Raw genomic sequence first — 22018 nt, 5'->3', positions numbered from 1 at the left:
TGACACCCGAAAACCATTCCAGCTAAATTTGAGCTCCAAAAGCAAAATATTGTTCCTTCAATTCTGAGTCCTGCCGTGGGTCCAAACAGCAGTTTATTACCACATATGGTGTATTGCTGTAATCGGGACAAATTGCTTTACAAATTTTGGGGTGATTTTTCTCCTTTATTCATTGTAAAAATTAAACATTTCTATGTTTTTTCAGAAAAAAGTAGATTTTCACTTTCACGGCCTAATTCCACTAGATTCAGCAAAAAAACTGTGGGGTCAAAATGCTAACTATACCCTAGAAACAGTCCTTGAGGGGTGTAGTCTACAAAATGGGGTCAGTTTTGGGGGGTTTCCACCGTTTTGCTCCCTCCAGGGCGTTGCAAACGCGACATGGCACTGAAAACCAATCCAGCAAAATCTGCGCTTCAAAATCCAAATGGCGCTCCCTCCCTTCTGAGCTCTGCCGTGGGTCCAAACAGCAGTTTAAATACCCCATATGTGGTACTAAACTGCTGTTTGGACCCACGGCAGAGCTCAGAAGGGAAGGAGCGCCATTTGTATTTTGAAGCGCAGATTTTGCTGGATTGGTTTTCAGTGCCATGTCGCGTTTGCAACGCCCTGGAGTAAGCAAAACAGTGGAATCCCCCCAAAACTGACCCCATTTTGAAGACTACACCCCTCAAGGAATTGTTCTAGGGGTATAGTTAGCATTTTGACCCCACAGTTTTTTTTCTGAATTTAGTGGAATTAGGCCGTGAAAATGAAAATCTACTTTTTTCTGAAAAAACATAGAAATGTTTCATTTTTACAATGAATAAAGGAGAAAAATTACCCCAAAATTTGTAAAGCAATTTGTCCTGATTACAGCAATACGCCATATGTGGTAATAAACTGCTGTTTGGACCCACGGCAGGACTCAGGAGGGAAGGAACAATATTTGGCTTTTGGAGCACAAATTTAGCTGGACTGGTTTTCGGGTGTCATGTCGCATATGCAAAGCCCCTGAGGTACCAAAACAGTGGAAACCTCCCAAAAGTCCCTTTAGGGGACTGGAACGAGCGATCATTAGGTCGCTGGTACAATACACTGCAATACTAATGTATTGCAGTATAATGTCATTTTACAGGCTCCTGTAACAGCGCGATCGCTGTTCCTGTCCGTTAGTCCCGGGTGTCAGATGTAATACACAGCTGACAGCTGCAGAATATGGAGCGGGCGCAGCGCGTCAGTCCACTCCATATATAACCCCTCGCACCACGACATGCTATTAAGTCGTGGTGCGCCAAGGCGTTAATGCGCAGTGGATGGTGCAAAGTGAAAATTTAAATTTTCCACTGACATGCCATTTTAATGCACAATACGTTGTGCCCAGTTTGTGCCACTGAAGACAAATACCTCATACAATGTTGAGCGGGTTCTCCCGGATATAAAATGTCATATATGTGGACGTAAGCTGGTGTTTGGGCACGCTGTGGGGCTCAGAAGGGAGGGAACACCATTTGGCTTTTGGAGCGCAGATTTTGCTTGGTAACTGTTCTGTTTGGGGTTTTGCTGGTATTTCAGTTTATGATGTGGGGGTATATGTAATCTGTGCGGGGTACATCAGGGCATAATAAGAGGGTATAATAATGGGGTACATAAATAATAATTCGCAGATATGTGGCCGGTGTCACACTGATAAATGGTCGCCCGATCTCATCTGCTTTTGGAACACTGCACATTTTGCATCGCCATATTCTGAGAGCCAGAACTTTTTTATTTTTTCTCCAACGGAGCTGTGTGAGGGCTTATTTGTTGCGGGACAATCTGTACTTTTCATTAGTACCATTTTAGGGTACATGTGATTTTTTTTTAGCACTTTTTATTAGATTTTTTTGGAAGCAAAGTGACAAAAACATAAATTCTAACAATGTTTTTTGTATTTTTTTTTTTACAGTATTCACCGTGCGGTATAAATGACATTTTACTTTATTCTGCGGGTCGGTACGATTACGGCGATACCATATGTATATAGTTTTTTTATGTTTTGCTGCGTTTGCGCAATAAAATCACTTTGATAAAATTATTTATTTTTTGTGTCACCATATTCTGAGAGCCATAATTTTATATTTTTCCGTCAAAAAAGCGGTGTAAGGGCTTGTTTTTTGCGGGACGGGTTGTAGTTTTTATTGGTACTATTTTGGGGTACATGCGACTTTTTGATCACTTTTTATTCTATATTTTGGGAGGGTTGATGACCCAAAAAAAGTGATTCTGACATTGTTTTTTAATTATTTTTTTTGCGGTGTTCACCGTGCGGGAAAAATAATATTATAGTTTTATAGTTGGGGTCGTTACGAACGCGGTGATACCAAATATGTGTACTTTTTTTTAACATTTTCATTTTTTTCCTATAATAAAAGACTTATTATAGGAAAAAAAGCATTTTTTTTTTGTAACTTTCAGAACTTGTTTTTACACTTTTCTAAAACTTTTTTATTACTTTATTTTTTACTTTTTACTTGTTTTACTTGAAGCCTGGCAGCACTGATCGCTGCTATAATACATTACACTACCTAGGTAGTGTAACGTATTATAAACTGTCAGTGTGACGCTGAGAGTCACACTGACAGGAAGCTTATGAGAACCAGCATCCGGCTGGTTCTCATAGGCTGCTGTGCATGGCAGACCCGGGGGCCGTTATATGGCCCCCGGTTCTGCCTTGTAACCGACTGCAGCACCAGCAATCGGTCCCCGGGAAAGTTTGTTGTAGCAACAAACTTTCCAGTTTGTTATAGCAACAAACTTTCCAGTTCGTTGCTACAACACACTTTCCCTGCGATCACATGACCGGGACCTGAACTAATCAGGTCCCGATCATATCTCCGGGAACAGAGGTAGGTGATAACAGCGCGATCCGGGTGTCAGCGCTACTCTGAGACACCCGGATCGCGCTTTTAACACCCACCGTGAATTCACGTCGGCACTGCACAGAGCCCAGCAAGTGCCGACGTGAATATACAGTGGGCGGTCGGGAAGCGGTTAAAAGGGGCCCCAGAGCACGGTTCTTGTGTACTCCCCTGCTGCTAAAAGTGTGCGAAAAGGATGCAATGTTAGACATAATAGTACAATGCAAACTTTTTTTGTGAAACCGGCCATAGACTTATCTAGATTTCTTAACAATTTGACAAATTTTTTAATAACCATAATTGTTGCATCTATTGAAGTGAAAACTATCAGTCATTACACATTATTGTAGTTTTTTATTATCACCCGAGAAAAACACATAGGGGCAAATGAAATTAGCAATATTTCCCACAATATGAACAATGTAACTGTAACGGCGTGGGGTGTGGACCCACTGGGCTGAACCGCGAAGCGGAATAGCAGCTGGCCAAACAGGTACAATACAAAGGCTATAGTCCAGGAGGGGTACCTGAGGCAATGTAGACAGTAGCGGTGATTCAGGCTGAAGATAAGGCTCCGGCAGTAGACAGTGTGACGCAGTAGAGGCAGCGGAAGACACAACTCGACTTCAACTCTAGATGGCATGGAGGCAGGGTAGCACAGGATACAGGGTACAGGCAGCAGGAACGGGTAACACTGGGAACTGGGAAACACTAGGAGACCATTTGCAAGACAAACTTTAGGTACACAACAACGCTCAGGCGAAGATCAAGAGGGCAGAGCCCTTTTTATAGTCCAGCAGCATTCTGGACTGATTGCAGACTTCCTGAAATTATGCGTGCACTGGCTCTTTAAGGATGCGCGCCCTGCGGCAGACAGTCACAGAAGCAGGAAGTGAGTGCCGGCGTCTCTCAGGAGGGAGATGCCGCTGAGCACTCACACCTCCATTGCCACGGCCATCAGAGGTAAGTCAGAATGACGGGATGCAGCTATAGACGTTACAGTAACATGGGAAATATATTTTCACTTGTGGCTCCTTCCTGTCAAAAAGTTAGAAGGTTCCTGGTGTTGGTCACATTTTTACATCCATGGTCATCATTACGCATGTTAATTATTATCATTCTCTTTATGTCGATTTGGACTATGAAATCAACAATACAATTTTACGACATGCAGCTTAGACGAATTCTCAATTTACACTATTCTTAAGTGATATTAATTTATTACCAGCAGTCTAGACATTTTCTTTCAATGCTCTGAAGTTTTTATTACATTTAATGAAAAATCTGCAGGGGGCACAAAGCAGTTAACGTTTTACTAGGTTAACCAGCCATGTATTGGCCTTGTTAATCTTAAACTATCTTCTACGGAAAAACATATTTTAGTCTTCAGGTGTAGTATTTCGGTCTTGCAATTTGGCAAGCTATCATCATATGTCTTGTCATTAATATAAAGGTGGCCATAGATATTAGATATTTCTGTTCATAGTAGTCGAGTAACTTCTGAACTATAGTACGTCTCTCAAGCCAAGCTGCAATGTAATAGATTTTACAGGGATAAAAGCAGGGCTGCCAGTAGCCGTCTGATGTCCTATAGCTGCACTCAGTATTACAGGAAAAATCGCAATAAATCAATGTGGTTAATATAAACATTACATTTACAGTAAGAGGCTGAATTATTTTATGACTGGTAAACTATGAATTTAATTGCACTAAATTACACCGAGGGGGGCTTGTCAAATGATTTTGGATGAAAGACCCTGAGGCTGTTTACTTTTCATGAAAAAGGGACCTTTGTATTCTGGGTTTCATGAAGAGATGCAGGGCTTGTTTTGGTTATGGATGTGATCCTTTTATGGCTGGGGAGCTATGGAGCACATGCCTATGGTTTTGTGTAGGAAGCCTTTCTGGCAGTGACAGTGTTAAGCCGGCAGCACATTCCGCACAGGATTTGCTATTTGATTATAGGATCACTATGTTATTGTATTTGAGGACAAATGATTAGCTAAGAGTTGCTTTGAGGATCGGGCACCGCTCATTATAAAATGCCCACATCATCTGCCAGGTGCAGCGCAATTGCTAGGTGCACTGTAAATAATACGATTACTGTACATGCTTGAAATGTTTTACTTTTCCTTTATTCCTCTTGATATTCATGAGCAACATGCACCTCTCCCGCTGCTGGCACTTTACCTTTATTCCCAAAAATAATTAAATGAAACTGTGATCAAAGAAAGTTATTCATTAAAATGATACGGGAAGATGGGATTAACAGATGTGGGCACACAAAGGGGCACACGTAGAAATACCGTTGTAAGTAGAGGTTCTGGCAATAAGTGAAAATTCATTAATCTGAACGATGTCTGTGATTTACTTTTTAAATGTCGCACAAGCTCTATACTAATATTTATCCTGCAACCAAGAGCCGAGGCTGTCCATTCATATTATGATATTGCTATGCTTGGGCAAATAGTCTGATATTGTTCATGTCTAATTCTCTGAAATCATGCATGTAATACAAATTTTCAGGGTTTATCCTAGTGCCAGGTCCAAGGGTGTATGAATGGAGAACAGAACTTTCAAATGTGTTAAAATACATTTTGAATGCTTAAGGAGAACATCTTATGTGTTTTCTTAAATTTTTAGATGTAAGTATATAAAATAGAAATAATGCGTTTGGATTTTTTAAAAAATGCTGTTACTACTTATTTTTTAATAGATTTCCTGGGGCAGCCATATAGGAGGCACACACTTTTTTCCTCTTTAGGGCCTATTCAGACAAGCAATGTTCACGTATGAAAAATTCGCACATTCGTTTTTTAGACGGATGTGAAAACTTGCTGCTTACTGATGTTAGAGAGGACCTATGACATCTAAAGCCAGGTGGGTAGCTTAGTGGCCGAGTGTGGCACAGGTTTTCTTTTCTTTCTAGCTGCCTTTGTTCCCATGCAATTGGTGCCATTAGTTTCTGTGACCTGTACGGGTAGACTGTTAAGTGGGCAGTCTCCAGCGCTCAGTGTTTATGACTGAGATTGATAATGAGCGCTGGAGACCGCTCCCTTGACAATCTAGTCATACAGGTCACGGAAGCTAACGGGACTAATTTCAGGGGAGCGCGAGCGAGTAAAAAGAAAAGAAAACCAGAAAATGTGACAGCTGCTTATAATCAGACTCACGGAATGTACTCTGACACAAAACTAATTAAACTCTGATGTAAAATAATCAGTTTTACCCGGAAAAAACACAGATGAGTTTTACAATGCTTGTCTAAATACGGCCTTAGTCTGTATAGACAGTGCTGCATGGTGTATGAGCTGTAATAAAGTAAATGAGAGTCACAAGAGAAATGTCATAGAATATTACAGTTAACATATCTCCCAACTTTTGAATTCGGAAAAGAGGGACATTTTAAGCCACCCCCCTAACCACTCCCAATATCCCGCATTAACACATAAAATCACGGCCAGATCCTTCTGCTAATAACAGCTGCAGGACAAACCAAAAGGCTGAGAACAATGAAAGTCACGAGGGAGACCCTGTGGTGGATGACTTTTCAATTGACAGGCAGCAGAGTTACATGATGGGGATTTTTTTTTTCCACTTGTGTAACTCTGCTACCGGTCAATGTAAAAAAATCATCCACCAGAACCCCCCTGTAGATTGCTCCACACACAGCCCCCCTGTACATAGCGCCAGACACAGCCCCCCTGTAGATAGCTCCACACACAGCCCCCCTGCAGATTGCTCCGCACACAGCCCCCCTGTACATAGCGCCACACACAGCCCCCCTGTAGATTGCTCCACACACAGCCCCCCTGTACATAGCGCCAGACACACAGCCCCCCTGTACATAGCGCCAGACACAGCCCCCCCTGTAGATAGCGCCACACACAGCCCCCCTGTAGATTGCTCCACACAGCCCCCCTATACATAGTGCCAGACACAGCCCCCCTGCAGATAGCTCCAGATACAGCCCCCCCTGTAGATAGCTCCACACATTGCCCCCCTGTAGATCGCTCCAGAAACAGCCCCCCGGTGAGGTCAGATGACCGGACAAGTAACTGGACTGGTCCACTCCTGTGCCGGCATCGATCCCAGTGAGAACACAGCCGCAAGACTCCTGCCTTCTTTTGATCGCTGCTGCAGTCGTCTAGCATGCAGGGCGCCTGTCAGCAGCGATCAGCTGTTTTGATACAGCTGCAGCACCCAGCGGGACATTTTTCAGACTGCCCGGGACTGCGGTGAGAAACCTGGACTGTCCCGCCGGACTCGGGACAGTTGGGAGGTATGCAGTTAAAAGAAGTGATGGCGCAGAGCCGCTTCCCCAGAGACCAGGGAGTGATAGGGTAGCAGCATACATAGCCTTCTTTGTGTGTATAATGTTACTATTCTGCCTTATCTAGGTCTTCAGCAATACAATAGAGGGGTCATTAAATCCCCCACTCTCTGCTGACCCTGTCCAAGTCTACACAGCAAACCTGACAATTGAGCTTCAGAAATCAAGAAATGTTAACTTTATGTACACTATATTGTATTGTAACACCTACACATTACACCTACAGGAGCTTTTATGACATTTCATTCTAAATCCATAGGCATTATTATGTAGTTGGTCCCACCGTTGCAGCTAAAACAGTTTCCACTCTTCTGGGTCTGTGGGAATTTTTGCCCATTTATCCAGAACATCATTTGTGAGGTCAGACACTGATGTTGGACGAGAGAGCTTGGCTCGCAATCTCCGTTCAACTTCATACAAAAGGAGTTTGATATGGTTGAGGTTAGGGCTCTGTGCAGGCCAGTCAAGTTCTTCTGCACCAAAATAACACAATCATGATTTTATGGTCGTTGCTTTGTGCACTGGGGTACAGTAATGCTGGAACAGAAAAGGGCCTTACATCACCAAGCACAAGTTTTTCCTTAAAGTTGGAAGCATACAAATGTCTAAAACGTCTTGGTTTGCTGAAGCATTAAGATTTCCCTTCACTGGAACGAAGGTGTCTAGGCCAATCCCTGAAAAACAACCCCATAGCATAATCCCTCCTTCACCAAACTTTAAATTCGGCACAATGCAGTCAGGCAGGTGACATTCTCCTGGCGTTCGCCAAACCTAGACTCACTTATCAGACTACAAGATAGAGAAGTGTGATTCGTCAATCCACAGAACACATGTCCATTGCTCTAGAGTCCAGTGGCAACGTTCTTTACACCACTCCACCCGACGCTTGGCATTGTGCTTGGTGATGTAAGGCTTGCATGCAGCTGCTCGGCAATAGAAACCCATGCCGTGAAGCTTCTGGGCACAGTTTTTGTGCTGATGTAAATGCCCCAGCAGGTGGTTGAGTTACTGTGGTTCCTAAACACTTGCCTTTACAATAATACCACTCAAAGTTGATCGTGGAATATCTAAGAGGAAAGAAATTTAACAAACTGACTTTTTGAAACTGTGGCATCCTATTACAGTCCTACCACACTCAAATTCAGTGAGATGTATAGAACGACCCATTCTTTCACAAGGGTTTGTAAAGGCAGACTGTATGGCTAGGTGGTTAACCTATGGCAATAGGACTAAATTAAACACCTGAATTCAGTGATTACGAGGTGTGTCCCAATACTTTTGTCAATATAGTATAGATGACCTAGTGGCCAGTGTGAAAACTGTAATATTTCAAGATTTTTTTTTTATATGGATAGTCACATGAAAAAAAACCAGCACCAAACCTGATTCAAGTAATATGTTACCTGATGATACATTCCATTTAAAGGGGTTGTGTTTATTGAGGCAGGTTCCACTATGGTGCGCTGATCGCAGTGATCTATCTACATGAACTAGTTCTGCTCGCATGTACACATTTGATGCAGAATTACATGGTGTCCACTGTAGTCAATGGGTGACCATGTAATACATGCCCTTAATCAATAAAGAAGGACTTCCACAAAGCCTTGAGTTGGCAGCTAGTTGTGCAGCAATATGAAATAAACAAAATTTAGACCACCATAAGACTGTATACAAATTATAAATTTGGGGCAAAATTTACCTTAGGCCCCATGCACTCGAGCGTGTTCGGTGCGTGATATGCGGTCCGCATGTCGGCCTCATGTCCCAGACCGAACACAGTGCAGGGAGCCGGGCTCCTAGCATCATAGTTATGTACGATGCCAGGAGTCACTGACTCGGGCGGGAAAACTGTCCCGTACTGTAATCATGTTTTCAGTATAGGATGGTAGTTCCGCAGCGAGGCAGTGACACCTAGCGTCATAGATAAGTATGATGCTAGGAGCCCGGCTCCCTGCAGTGTGTTCGGTCCAGGAAATGCGGCCCGTATGTCACGGACCGAACACGGTCGTGTGCATGGGGCCTTAGTGTACCATTGATGCCTACATAACATTTAATTTCATGTTACCCATGGTCTTTAAATAAAACAGATGCTGTCCCAGCTGTAAACTTGTATCAATGCTGTATGATACATAATCATGTTAGTCAACCAATGCTTATCCTGTGTTTTCATTCTGAAAAAATTAATCTTAGCCACAATTCAAACCACTTGGACATTTCTTGGCCACCTGCCTCGCATCCCTCAACTCTCAAGTTACATCTGGTGCCTGCCAAGACTCAGTCACCATAAGAAGATTTTCATCAGGAGAAAGACATGCAAGTGCTTTGATTGTAACATCATGTTATCAGACTAATACCGCAAGACAACTGTGGGGCGAATGGGAGCTGCCAAGATCACATATAAAGTGGATGGGTACACCCCCTGACTATGGAGATGTGCTGGAGTCATGGTCAATTGCAGTAAGACCTTACTTAGTTTTTTTTTCATATCAGATTACTCAGTGCTCAGTGTAAAATTGTGCAAAGTTGTGAATGCAGCTCTCGACTATAATACAGACTGTGACCCACGAATCATAAAACAATGTAGGGTAATGTACAGTGAAAATTCTTGAGACAACCACACAAATTTGCAGTTAAAACTGGTCTTCTTTAGTGTGGTCTTCTCAAAGAAGAGGGCCAATACACTAGTCCTTTTCAATGAATTAGAATATTACCAAAAAGTTTCAGTAATTTAATTCAAAGTGAAACTCCTATATCATATAGATTCATTACACACAGAGTGATCTATTTCCAGCATTTTTTTCTTTTAATGTTGATGATTATGGTAACCGTTAATGAAAACCCAAAATTTTGTATCTCAGAAAATTAGAATATTATATAAGCCCAATTTCAAAAATGATTTTTAATACCAAAATGTTGGCCTACTGAAAAGTATGTACAGTAGCTGCACTCAATACTTGGTCAGGGCTCCTTTTGCATGAATTTCTGCATCAATGCGGCGTGGCATGGAGGCGATCAGCCTGTGGCACTGCTGAGGTGTTATGGAAGCCCAGGTTGCTTTGATGGCAGCCTTCAGCTTGTCTGCATTGTTGGGTCTGGTGTCTCATCTTCCTCTTGATAATACCCTATAGATTCTCTATGGGGTTTAGGTCAGGCGAGTTTGCTGGCCAATCAAGCACAGTGATACTGTGGTTATTAAACCAGGTATTGGTACTTTTGGCAGTGTGGGCAGGTGCCAAGTTCTGCTGGAAAATGAAACCAGCATCTCCATAAAGCTTGTCCGCAGAGGGAAGCATGAAAATTTCTCTAAAATTTCCTGGTAGACGGCTGCGTTGACTCTGGACTTGATATAACACAGTGGACCAACACCAGCAGAGGACATGGCTCCCCAAACCATCACTGACTGTGGAAACTTCACACTGGACCGCAAGCAACTTGGATTGATGCCTCTCCACTCTTCCTCCAGATTCTGGAACCTTTTTTTCCAAATGAAATGCAAAATTTACTTTCATCTGAAAACAGAACTTTGGACCACTGAGCAGCAGTGTTGGTCCACTGTGTTATATCAAGTCCAGAGTCAAAGCAGCCGTCTAGCAGGAAATTTTCAAGCACAAGTACCAATACCTGGTTTAATAACCACAGTATCACTGTGCTTGATTCGCCAGCAAATTCGTCTGACCTAAACCCCATAGAGAATCTATGGGGTATTGTCAAGCGGAAGATGAGACACCAGACCCAACAATGCAGACGAGCTGAAGGCCGCTATCAAAGCTGGGCTTCCATAACACCTCAGCAGTGCCACAGGCTGATCGCCTCCATGCCACGCCGCGTTGATGCAGTAATTCATGCAAAAGGAGCCCCGACCAAGTACTGAGGGCATATACTGGACATACTTTTCAGTAGGACAACATTTCGGTATTAAAAATCATTTTTGAAATTGAACTTATATAATATTCTAATTTTCTGAGACACTCAATTTTAGGTTTTCATTAACGGTTACCATAATTATCAACATTAAAAGAAAAAAATGCTGGAAATAGATCACTCTGTGTGTAATGAATATGTATACTATATGAGCTTCACTTTTTTAATTGAATTACTGAAATAAATGTACTTTTTGATGATATTCTAATTCATTGAGAAGGACTTGTACATAGGCTATAAGAGAGTTGGAAAAATCTGTCACTAAATAAGGGTGGACTTCTTAAATATTTAATATTTTGAAAAGGTTTCACTACTGTCGTAAATCTACTCAGCATCATGCCTCCCAACTGTTCCGGATCCAGTGGCAAAGTTCCAGATAAGTTGTGAAGAGGCTTTTTGGGCTTTATATATTAGAAACCCCCAATAAGTCACCCCATTTTAAAAACTGAACCCCTCAAAGTATTCAAAACAGCATTTAAAAAGTTTCTTAACCCTTTAGGCATTTCGCAGGAATTAAAACAAAGTAGGTGAAGTTTACAAAATTAATTTTTTTTTGCAGAAATCCATTTTTTTGTAACACAGAAGGTTTTATCAGAGAAACGCAACTCAATATTTATTGCCCAGGTTCTGCAGTTTTAGGAAATATTATACATGTGGCTCTAGTGTGCTAATGGACTGAAACACAGGCCTCAGAAGCAAAGGAGTACCTAGAGGATTTTGGCGCCTCCTTTCTATTCGAATATATTTTAGTCACCATGTCAGCTTTGAAGAGGTCTTGTGGTACCAAAACAGGGGAAACCCCCCAAAAGTGACCCCATTTGGGAAACCACACCCCTCGAGGAATTTATTTAGGGGTATAGCAAGCATTTTGACATGACAGTTTTTTGCAGAAATTTTTGGAAGTAGGCCATGAAAATCTAAATTTTTTTCAAATAAAATGTAGGTCTAGCTAATTTTTTTTCATGTCCAAAAGGACTAAAGGAGAAAAAGCACAACAACATTTGTAGAGCAATTTCTCCCGAGTAAAACAATACCCCACATGTGGTCATAAACGGCTGTTTGGACACACGGGGCTGAGAAGGGAAAAAGCGCCATTTGGCTCTTGGAGCTCAAATTTAGCAAGGAATGGTTTGCGGAGGCCATGTCGCATTTGCAAAGCCCCTGAGGGGACAAGACAGTGGAAACCCCGAACAAGTGACCCCATTTTGGAAACTACACCCCTTGATTAAATTATCTAGGGGTATAGTGCGCATTTTGACCCCACAGGTGTTTTACAGAAATTTTTGGAAGTAGGCTGTGAAAATGAAAATCTGCATTTTTTTCAAAGAAAATGTAGGTTTAGCAATTTTTTTTTCATTTCCACAAGTACTAAAGGAGAAAAAGCACCGCAACATTTGTAACGCAATTTCTCCCGAGTAAAACAATACCCGATATGTGGTCATAAACTGCTGTTTGGACACACGGTAGGGCTCAGAACGGAAGGAGCACCATTTGGATTTTGGAATGGTTTCTGGGCGCCATGTCACATTTGCTGAGCCCCTGTAGTACTAGTACAGTGGAAACACCCCAAAAGTGACTCCATTTGGGAAACTGCACCCCCTGAGGAATCATCTAGGGGTATAGTGAGCATTTTGATCCCAAAGGTTTTTTGCTGAATTAATTAGAATTAAGCAGTGAAAATGAAAAATTTTATTTTTTTTCCAATAAGATGTAGTTTTAGATCAATATTTTTCATTTTCACAAGGAATAAAGAAGAAAAAGCACCCCAACATTTGAAAAACAATTTCTCCCGAGTACAGTAACACCCCATATGTGGTTATAAACGGCTGTTTACATATATGGGAGCATTCAGAAGAAAAGGAGCAGTATTTAACTTTTGGAGCGTAGATTTTGTTGGAATGGTTTGCGGACGCCATGTTGCATTTGCAAAACCCCTGATGTACCAAACAAAAGTGATCCAGTTTTAGAAACTACACCCCTAAAGGCATTTATCAAGGGGTGTAGTGAGAATTTAGACTCCACATGTGTTTTTCAGAAATGAATACGCAGTGGATGGTGCAAAGTGAAAATTGCAATTTTTCCACTGATAATCCTATTCAACGCACAATATGTCGTGCCCAGCTTGTGTCACTGGAGAATCTTACCCCATAAATTGTTAAGCGGGTTCTCCCGGGTATGGCAATGCCTTACATGTGGCCATAAATTGCTGTTTGGGCACACTGTAGGGATACGAAGGGAAAGACCGCCATTTTGAGCATGGATTTTGCTTGGTAGTTTAGATTGAGTTTTACTGGTATTTCAGTTTATAATGTGGTTTCATATGTAATCTGTGCGGAGTACATCAGGGTATATGTAATCTGTGCGGAGTACATCAGGGCATAATAAGAGGGTATAATAATGGGGTATATATTACAATTATCCATAGATGTGTGATACGCTGTGAAGCAATCTGTTATGCGCAGGCCGGTGTCACACTGATAAACGGTTTTCTTTCTTATCCCCCTTTTGTAACGCTCTGCACCTTTTGGGGACTTTTTCTCATTTGTAGTTTGGGAAATTTTGCTGGGAAAGTTTTGCGCTGATATAATACGGGCGCCCTCGCTTCCAGCGGATGTGCCATGTCCCTTGCCTTGCTAGTTTCTAAATACTATGGCCCTGAAACTGAAGGAATATTCCCTTCCGGCCTGCGCATTGAGATGTTTTTTCATCACCGCATTTCTAGTGCCATAACTTTTTTATTGTACGGTTGATGGAGCAGTGTGCGGGCTAGTTTTTTGCGAGACGGGCTGTAGATATTATTGGTACCATTTTGGAACACATACGACTTTTTGATCACTTTCTATTTCATTTTTTGGTATAGGAAATTACCAAAAACAAGCAATTCTGGAATAGTGTTTTATTGTTTTGTTTTTTTCAGCATTCAGATTGTGCCATAAATTACATTTATACAATTATACAATTACATTTTACATTTTTACGGCGATATCAAATTTATATAGTTTTTTTTATGTATTGCAGCTTTTGCACAATAAAATCACTTCTTTTATAAAATCATTTGTTTTCTGTGTCGCCATATTCTAAGACCCATAACTTTTTTATTTTTGCGTGGACAAAGCGGTGTCAGGGATTATTTTTTGCGGGTCGGATTATCGTTTTTATTGGTACTATTTTGGAGTAAATGTGACTTTTTGATCACTTTTTATAGCATTTTTTTGGAAGGAGATGTGACCTAAAAACAAAGATTCTGGCGTTGTATTTCATTTTTATTTTTTTACGGCGTTCACCGTGCGAGATAAATTACATAATAGTTTTATAGTTTGGGTTGTTACGGATGCGGCGATACCAATTATGTATAGTTTTTTTTTATGTTTTACGGTTTTTCCCATAATAAAATACTTATTATGGGAAAAAAGGAAGTTGGGCTTTTTTGTACTTGAAACTTGTGTTTTTATTGTTTTACGACATATTGATTAACTTTTTTTTTAAACTATTTTGACTTGTCCCACAAGTGGACTTGAGGGCCCGATACCCCGATCGCTACTCTAATACACTGCACTACATATGTAGTGCAGTGTATTAGCGCTGTCAGTTATTCACTGACAGCAAGTCTATGAGGACCCGCCGGCTTCCGTACAAGGCAGACACGGAAGCCATTATTTGGCCTCCGATTGCCACAGCAACCCAGCGATTGCGTCGCTGGGTGGCCGGTCGGGTTAAAACCCATCAGATGCTGCTCTCTATTGAGCGCAGAATCTGAGGGGTTAATCGGCCGGATCCGAGAATAGCTGCGGTCCTGGCAGTTGCAGAGGGTGGCAGCTGTATAATACTGCACCTGCTTCTGAGCCCGCACCATCACCGCGACACAACTGTACTGCGGTTTGCGGGAACACCTTCCCGACAGCGCCGTAAATATAGGGCGGTCGTCGGTAAGGGGTTAATTTCTAATGAAGAAACGCCTTAAGGGGTGTGGTTTACAAAATTGGGGTCACTACTTGGTGGTTTGTTTTATAGTTTCCCAAATGGGGTCACTTTTGGATGGTTTCTACTGATTTTCTCCCGCAGGGGCTTTGCATATTTGACATGTCGCCGCAAACCATTCCAGGAAAAATTTGAGCTCCAAAAGACAAATGGCACTCCTTCCTTACTAGGCCCTGCCGTGGGTCCAAATAGTAGTTTATCACAACATATGGGGTATTGCTGTACTCAAAAGAGTTCATGTAACAAATGTTGGGGTGCTTTTTCCTCCTTTATCTATTGTGAAAATGGAAAAATCTGAGCTAAAACGACATTTTATTAGAAAAACTGTAGATTTTCATTTTCACTGCCTAATTCCACTAAATTCAGCAAAAAACCTGTGAGGTCAAAATGCTCACTAGACCCCTCGATAAATTCCTTCAGGGGTGTAGTTTACCAAATAGGGTCACTTTTGGGGGGTTTCCACTGATTTGATCCCGCAGGGGCTTTGCAAATGCGACATGGCACCCGAAAACCATTCCAGCAAAACTTGAGCTCCAAAAGCCAAATGGTGCTTCTTCCATTCTAAGCCCTGCAGTGGGTCCAAAAACTAGTTTCTTACCACATATGGGGTATTGCCGTAATTGGGAGAAATGTCTTTTCAAATGTTGGGGTGCTTTTTATTCTTTATTCCATGTAAATAATGAAGATTTCTAAATTTTATTGGAAAAAATTCCTAATTCCACTAAGTTCAGCAAAAGACCTGTGGGGTTAAAATGCTCACTTTATAAATTCCTTGAGGGGTGTATTTTGCCAAATGGTGTCTTTTTGGGGGGGTTTCCACTGTTTTTTAGGCCACAAAACCTCTTCAAACCTGACATGGTGCCTAAAATATATTCTAATAAAATAGAGGCCCCAAAATTCACTAGGTGCTTCTGAGGCCTGTGTTTCAGTCCATTAGCACACTAGCGCCACATGTGGGATATTTCTAAAAACTGCAGAATCTGGGCAATAAATATGAAGTTCCGTTTCTCAGTTAACCCTTTCCCGACCTATGACGAAAATGAACGTCATGGTCGGCTGCTAGATCGCGCATCATGACGTTCATTTTCGTCAGTATTTCAAACTGTCACTCTGTGTAAACACATCAGTCTTGCCAGTCTTGCCAGTCAGCAATTAACCCCTTAAATGCGGCGACGGATTGCCGTCGCCGCATTTAAGTGGTTTGAAGTGACTGTGGGGGCTGTCGATGCTTTTTTGGCAATCGGAGGCTAGACAATGGCCTACGGGTTGCCATGTACAGAAGCCTCGGAGTAGTGGGACAAGTAAAAAAAGTAAAAATAAGTAATAAATGTTTTTTAAAAAAAAGTGTAAAAAGGAGTTATAAGTTATATAAACACAAAATGCTTTTTTTCCCTATAAGAAGACTTTTATTATAGGAAAAAAATGAACACGTTAAAAAAGTACACATATTTGGTATCACCGCATTCATAACTACTCCAACTATAAAACCATAATGTTATTTTTCCCGCATGATGAACACACCAAAAAAAATCTGTAAAAAACTACGACAGAATCGCAATTTTTTTGATTACCACCCCTCCCAAAATAAAGAATAAAAAGTGATCAAAAACTCGCATGTACCCAAAAATAGTACCAATAAAAACTTCAATCCGTCCCGCAAAAAACAAGCCCTTACACAGCTTTTTTGACTAAAAAATAAAAAATGATGGCTCTCAGAACATGGTGACACAGAAATTTTTTTTTTTTATAAATAAGTGATTTTATTGTGCAAACGCAAAAAAAAACAACTATATACATATGGTATCGCTGTAATCGTACCAACTCGCAGAATAAAGTAAAAATGTCATTTATAGCGTACGGTGAACGCCGCAAAAAAAAAACTAAAAAAACTGTGTCAGAATTCCTGGTTTTTGGTCAGGATTGCAAAAAAATTTAATAAAAAGTGATCAAAAAAATTGCATGTACCCAAAATGGTACCAATGAAAACTACAGATTGTCCCGCAACAAATAAGCCCTCACATGGCTCCGGTGGTGAAAAAATAAAAAAGTTCTGGCTTTCAGAATATGGCGATGCAAAATGTGCAGTGTTCCAAAAGCGGATAAGATCGGGCGCCATTTATCAGTGCGACACCGGCCATATATCTATGAAATATTATTTATTTACCCCATTATTATACCCTCTTATTATGCCCTGATGTACTCTACACAGCTTAGACATGCCCCCACAGTATAAACTGAAATACCAGTAAAACAACAAACAAAACTACTACCAAGCAAAATCTGCGCCGCTCCAAAAGCAAAATGGTGCTCCCTCCCTTCTGAGCCCTGCAGCGTGCCCAAGCAACAGTTTGCACCCACATATATGGCATCGCCATACCCGGCAGAACCCGCTTAACGGTTTATGAGGTATTTGTCTTCTGTGGCACAAACTGGGCACAACATATTATGCACTAAAATGGCATATCAGTGGAAAATTGCAATTTTCACTTTGAACCATCCGCTGTGCACTAACCCCTTTGTGCTCTATGACTTAATTGCCCGTCATGGTGCGGGGGTTGATGTATGGAGCCGGCTTACGTGCTGAGCCCGCTCCATACGCTGTGGGTGTCAGCTGTGTATTACACCCGGGACTAACGGACAGGTACAGCAATCGCTCTGTTACAGAAGCCTGTAAGAATAACAATATACTGCAATACATTAGTATTGCAGTGTATTGTACCAGCGATCCAATGATCGCTGGATCAAGTCCCCTAAGGGGATTAATAAAATGTGTAGAAGAATTAAAGTTATTAGTAGTGAGAATTTTTTATTTTTTTTAATTAAAAAAAAAAAAACTTTTTTCATTTTTCTTCTCAAGTAAGGTAAAAAAAAATTAACAAAATTGGTATCGCTAGGTCTGTAAAAGTCCGAACTATTACAATATACCATTATTTCATTCGCACGGTGAACACCTTAAAAAAATGTAATAATTGAAACCGCCAAAATCGCTATATTTTTTTTGTCACCTTAGCTCTAAAAAAAAAATGTAATACAACTTTTTATTCACTTTTATGTACCAAAAAATGGTACCAATAAAAACTACAGCTCCTCCCGCAAGAGATAAGCCCTCACATCACTCTATTGATGGAAAAAGAAAAAAGTTATGGCTCTTGGAAGGCGGGGAGTGAAAATCTAAAATAAGAAAGCAAAAAATAGATCAGTGCTGAAAAGGTTAATTCATGTCTAATGAAAAAAAGTATGACCACATATGGGGTATTTCCGTACTCGGGAGAAATTGCTTTATAAAAAATGTTTGTGTTTTTTTCCTCCTTTATCCCTTGTGAAAATGAGAAAATGCAACATTTTAGTGGAAAAAATTTTGATATTAATTTTCGCGCCCTAATTCTAATAAACTCTGCAAAAGACCCGTGGGGTCTAAATGCTCAATATACCTCTAGAAAAATTCCTTGAAGGTTTTTCCAAAATGGAGTCACTTTTGGTGGGTATCCACTGTTTTGGTCTCTCCAGTGCATTGCAAATGCGACATTGCACCAAAAACCATTCCAGCAAAATCAGAAATCCAAAATCCAAATGGCGCTCCTTCCCTTCTGAGCCCTGCTGTGGGTCCAAACAGCAGTTTATTACCACATATGGGGTATTGTCGTAATCGGGAAACATTGCTTTACAAATGTTGAGGTGCATTTTCTTCGTTATTCCTTCTAAATATAAAAAATTTCTATGTTTCAGAAAAAAAGTAGATTTTTATTTTTACAGACTAATTCCAATATATTTAGCAAAAAACCTGTGTGGTCAAAATGCTAACTATACCCCTAGATATATTCCTTGAGAGGTGTAGTTTTCTAAATGGGGCCGTTTATGGGTAGTTTCTATCGTTCTGGCAGCTCAAAGCCTCTCCAAATGTACAGTGGGGCCTAAAACATTTTCAAGCAAAATATGAGTCCTAAAAGCCTCCGGAAGCTCCCTTCCTTTTGGGCCCTGACGTGTGTCCATGCAACGCATTAGGGCCACAATGTGGGTATTTTTGAAAACAGGAGAAACAGATTTTGTGGTGTGTTTCTTCATTCTCATGGTCGCTTTACAAAGAAATCGGTCTTCAAACTGATACTTTTATGAAAAAAGTGAAATTATTATTTTTTTCACCTGCTATGTATTAAATTTAGCAAAAAACTGTGGGGTCAAAATACTTACTATACCCCTAGATATATACCTTAAGGGGTCTAATTTTCTAAATGGGGTCATTTGTGGGGGTTTCCATCATTCTGACACCTATGAGCCTCTGAAAACCTGGCTTGGTGCAGGAAAACAAAATGTACTTCAAAATTTATAAAATTATTATTCAATTTGTAAGTGTTTTAAATTGCTGAAAATGTATTTTATTTTTTAAAAAGTGCTGCCAAAATAGAGTAAAGAGATGGAAATATATATTTAATTTAAAAAATTGTACAGTATGTGTGTACATATGTGACATATTGCCGTTAAAAATAGGGAAAAATGTTAATTTTGACAACATTTCTTCCATTTTTCAATTTTTTTTTAATTAATTTCCACAAATTGTATGAGTCTACTTTTACCACTAAAATAAAGTACAACATGTGACGAAAAAACAATGTCAGAATTACTTGGATATTCAAAACTTTCACAGAGTTATTCTCTGATAAAGTCAGACATACCAGATTTCACAAATCTGGCTTGGTCATTAAGGTCCAAACTAGCTTGGTCATTAAGGGGTTAAAACCTTCTGTGTTACAGAAAAAATTAATTAAAACAGATTTTCTGCAAAAAAAAATAAATTTGTATATTTCACCTCCACTTCGGGTTAAGAAATTTTCACCTCCAAAAGGGTTAAGAAACTTTCTAAATGCTGTTCCGAATACTTTGAGGGGTGCAGTTTTTAAAATGGGGTGTTTTATAGGAGGTTTCTAATATATAAGGCCCTCAAAGCCACTTCAGAACTGAACCGATCCATGAAAAAGTAGCCTTATGAAATTTACTTGAAAATGTGAGAAATCGCTGCTTAACTTCTAAGCCTTGTAACGTCCTAGAAAAATAAAAGGATGTTCAAAAACGATGCAAACAAAGTAGACATGTGGGAAATGTTAACTAGTCACTATTTTGTGTGGTATTACTACTTGTTTTACATGTAGATACGTTTAAATTTAGAAAAATGCTAATTTTTTAAAATTTTCTCTACATTTTGGTATCTTTCACAAATAAGCACAGAATGTATCGACCAAATTTTACCGCTGACTTAAAGAATCGCTTGAAAAAAATAAAAGCATTTTAAAGTTATTATCACATAAAGTGACACGTCGGATTTGAAAAAAATGGCCTGGTCTATTAGCTGAAAACAAGCTGTGTCCTTAACCCGTTAGTGACCGCCCCATAGTGTTTTTATGGCGGCCACTAACGGGCTTTATACCGATGCAACTTTTTACGGCGCTCAGACGTAGCTGTGGGCTGGGGGCATCCCTGCTCGAACGGGTGAGATCGATATTAGTATAGAGCTCACCTCAATAGCGAGCGCCGCATCTGAGTTGTTATGGAGAGAGGGAGCTCCCTCTCATCCCACTGACACTCGGCGATAAGCTCGCCGAATGTCTGCGTCTCCGATGGCAACCGGGGTCCTAATAAAGGCCCCCAAGTCTGCCTGTAGTAAATGCCTGCTAGATCATGCCTCTGGCAGGTTTTACACAGACAGGCATAATACACTGCAATACAGAAGTATTGCAATGTATTATAAATGCGATCGGATAATCGCATATAGTGAAGTCCCCTAGTGGGACTGGTAAAAAAAAGTTTAATAAAAAGTGGAAAAAAAATGAAACACACACTTTTTCCCCTTACAAACGTTATTATTAAAAAACAAAATAAAGCAAAATAGTTACACATATTTGGTATCGCCTCGTCCGTAACGACCCCCAACTATAAACTTATTACATCATTTAACCCGCACGGTGAACACCGTAATTTTTTTTATAAAAAAACATGCAAAAATTGCTGTTTTCTTTGAATCCAGCCTTAAAAAAAAATGTGATAAAAAGTGATCATAAAGTCGCATCTACTCCAAAATGGTAGCGATATAAACGACAAATTGTCCGGCAAAAAAAAAGCCTCATACAACTGCATCGGTAAAAAAATAAAAAAGGTATGGCTCTTCAAATATGGAGACGCAAAAACAAATAATTTTGAAAATAAGTGTTTTCACTGTGTAAAAGTAGTAAAACAGACAAAATCTATATAAATTGGGTATCGCTGCAATCGGAAAAACCTGCTGAATAAAGTTATTGCATTATTTATACCACACGGTAAACGGCGTAAATTTAGGACGCAAAAAAGTGTGGCAACCTTTTTTTTTTTCTATCTCCCCCCCCTGAATAAAGTTAATAAAAGTTAATCAATAAATTCTATGTACCCCAAAATGGTGCTAACAAAAATCACAACTTGTCCCGCAAAAAACAAGACCTTATTCGGCTATGTCGACGCAAAAATAAAAAAGTTATAGCTCTATGAATGAAACGATTGAAAAATATAAAAAATGGCTTGGTCATTAAGGTCTAAAATAGGCTGGTCACTAAGGGGTTAAAATAATGTTTCCTTTTATCATTGTACTGAAGTACTACAGCTTTTTAATGAGTTAATATTTGTTAGGATGCTGACATGTCTTCCATTATTTTCTGAGTTACAAAGTCTAGTCAGAGACTAGTCTCAAAGTATCAAGTATTGCAATACTTATTTTTTATTTTCTTCGGTACGTCCTGATTTACCAAACAGTATTCAACAGAACACCAACATCAGGGTGTTTTTTTCCCCACATTTTATTTATAATTTAATAAAAGTTTAATTTTAAGAGGGGCTTACCCTGTTATTAGTAAATCCTACTTTTTGATCCAGCAGGGGATATATATGT

General features: G+C 40.1%; 1 protein-coding gene across 3 annotated transcripts in view; it reads right to left on the bottom strand.

Annotated features, from left to right (window-relative positions):
- The window catches only part of VWA8 (von Willebrand factor A domain containing 8), a 458876-nt gene that overhangs the window by 52684 nt on the left and 384174 nt on the right, over positions 1 to 22018 (bottom strand). The window contains exon 39 of one of the 3 annotated variants that reach the window (XM_075852289.1): positions 3832 to 3917. The exons of the other annotated variants lie outside the window; for them this stretch is intronic. Within the exon in view, the coding sequence (XP_075708404.1) occupies positions 3876 to 3917 (42 nt within the window). The 3' untranslated portion in view covers positions 3832 to 3875. Of the gene's footprint in view, positions 1 to 3831; positions 3918 to 22018 lie in introns of those variants that run through there. 3 annotated transcript variants of the gene reach the window in all.

The sequence above is a fragment of the Rhinoderma darwinii genome, chromosome 2, assembly GCF_050947455.1.
Source record: "Rhinoderma darwinii isolate aRhiDar2 chromosome 2, aRhiDar2.hap1, whole genome shotgun sequence".
NCBI classification, from domain to species: domain Eukaryota; kingdom Metazoa; phylum Chordata; class Amphibia; order Anura; family Rhinodermatidae; genus Rhinoderma; species Rhinoderma darwinii.
The sequence above is the reverse complement of the archived record's forward strand: the minus strand, read 5'-3'. Positions and strand labels throughout refer to the sequence as shown.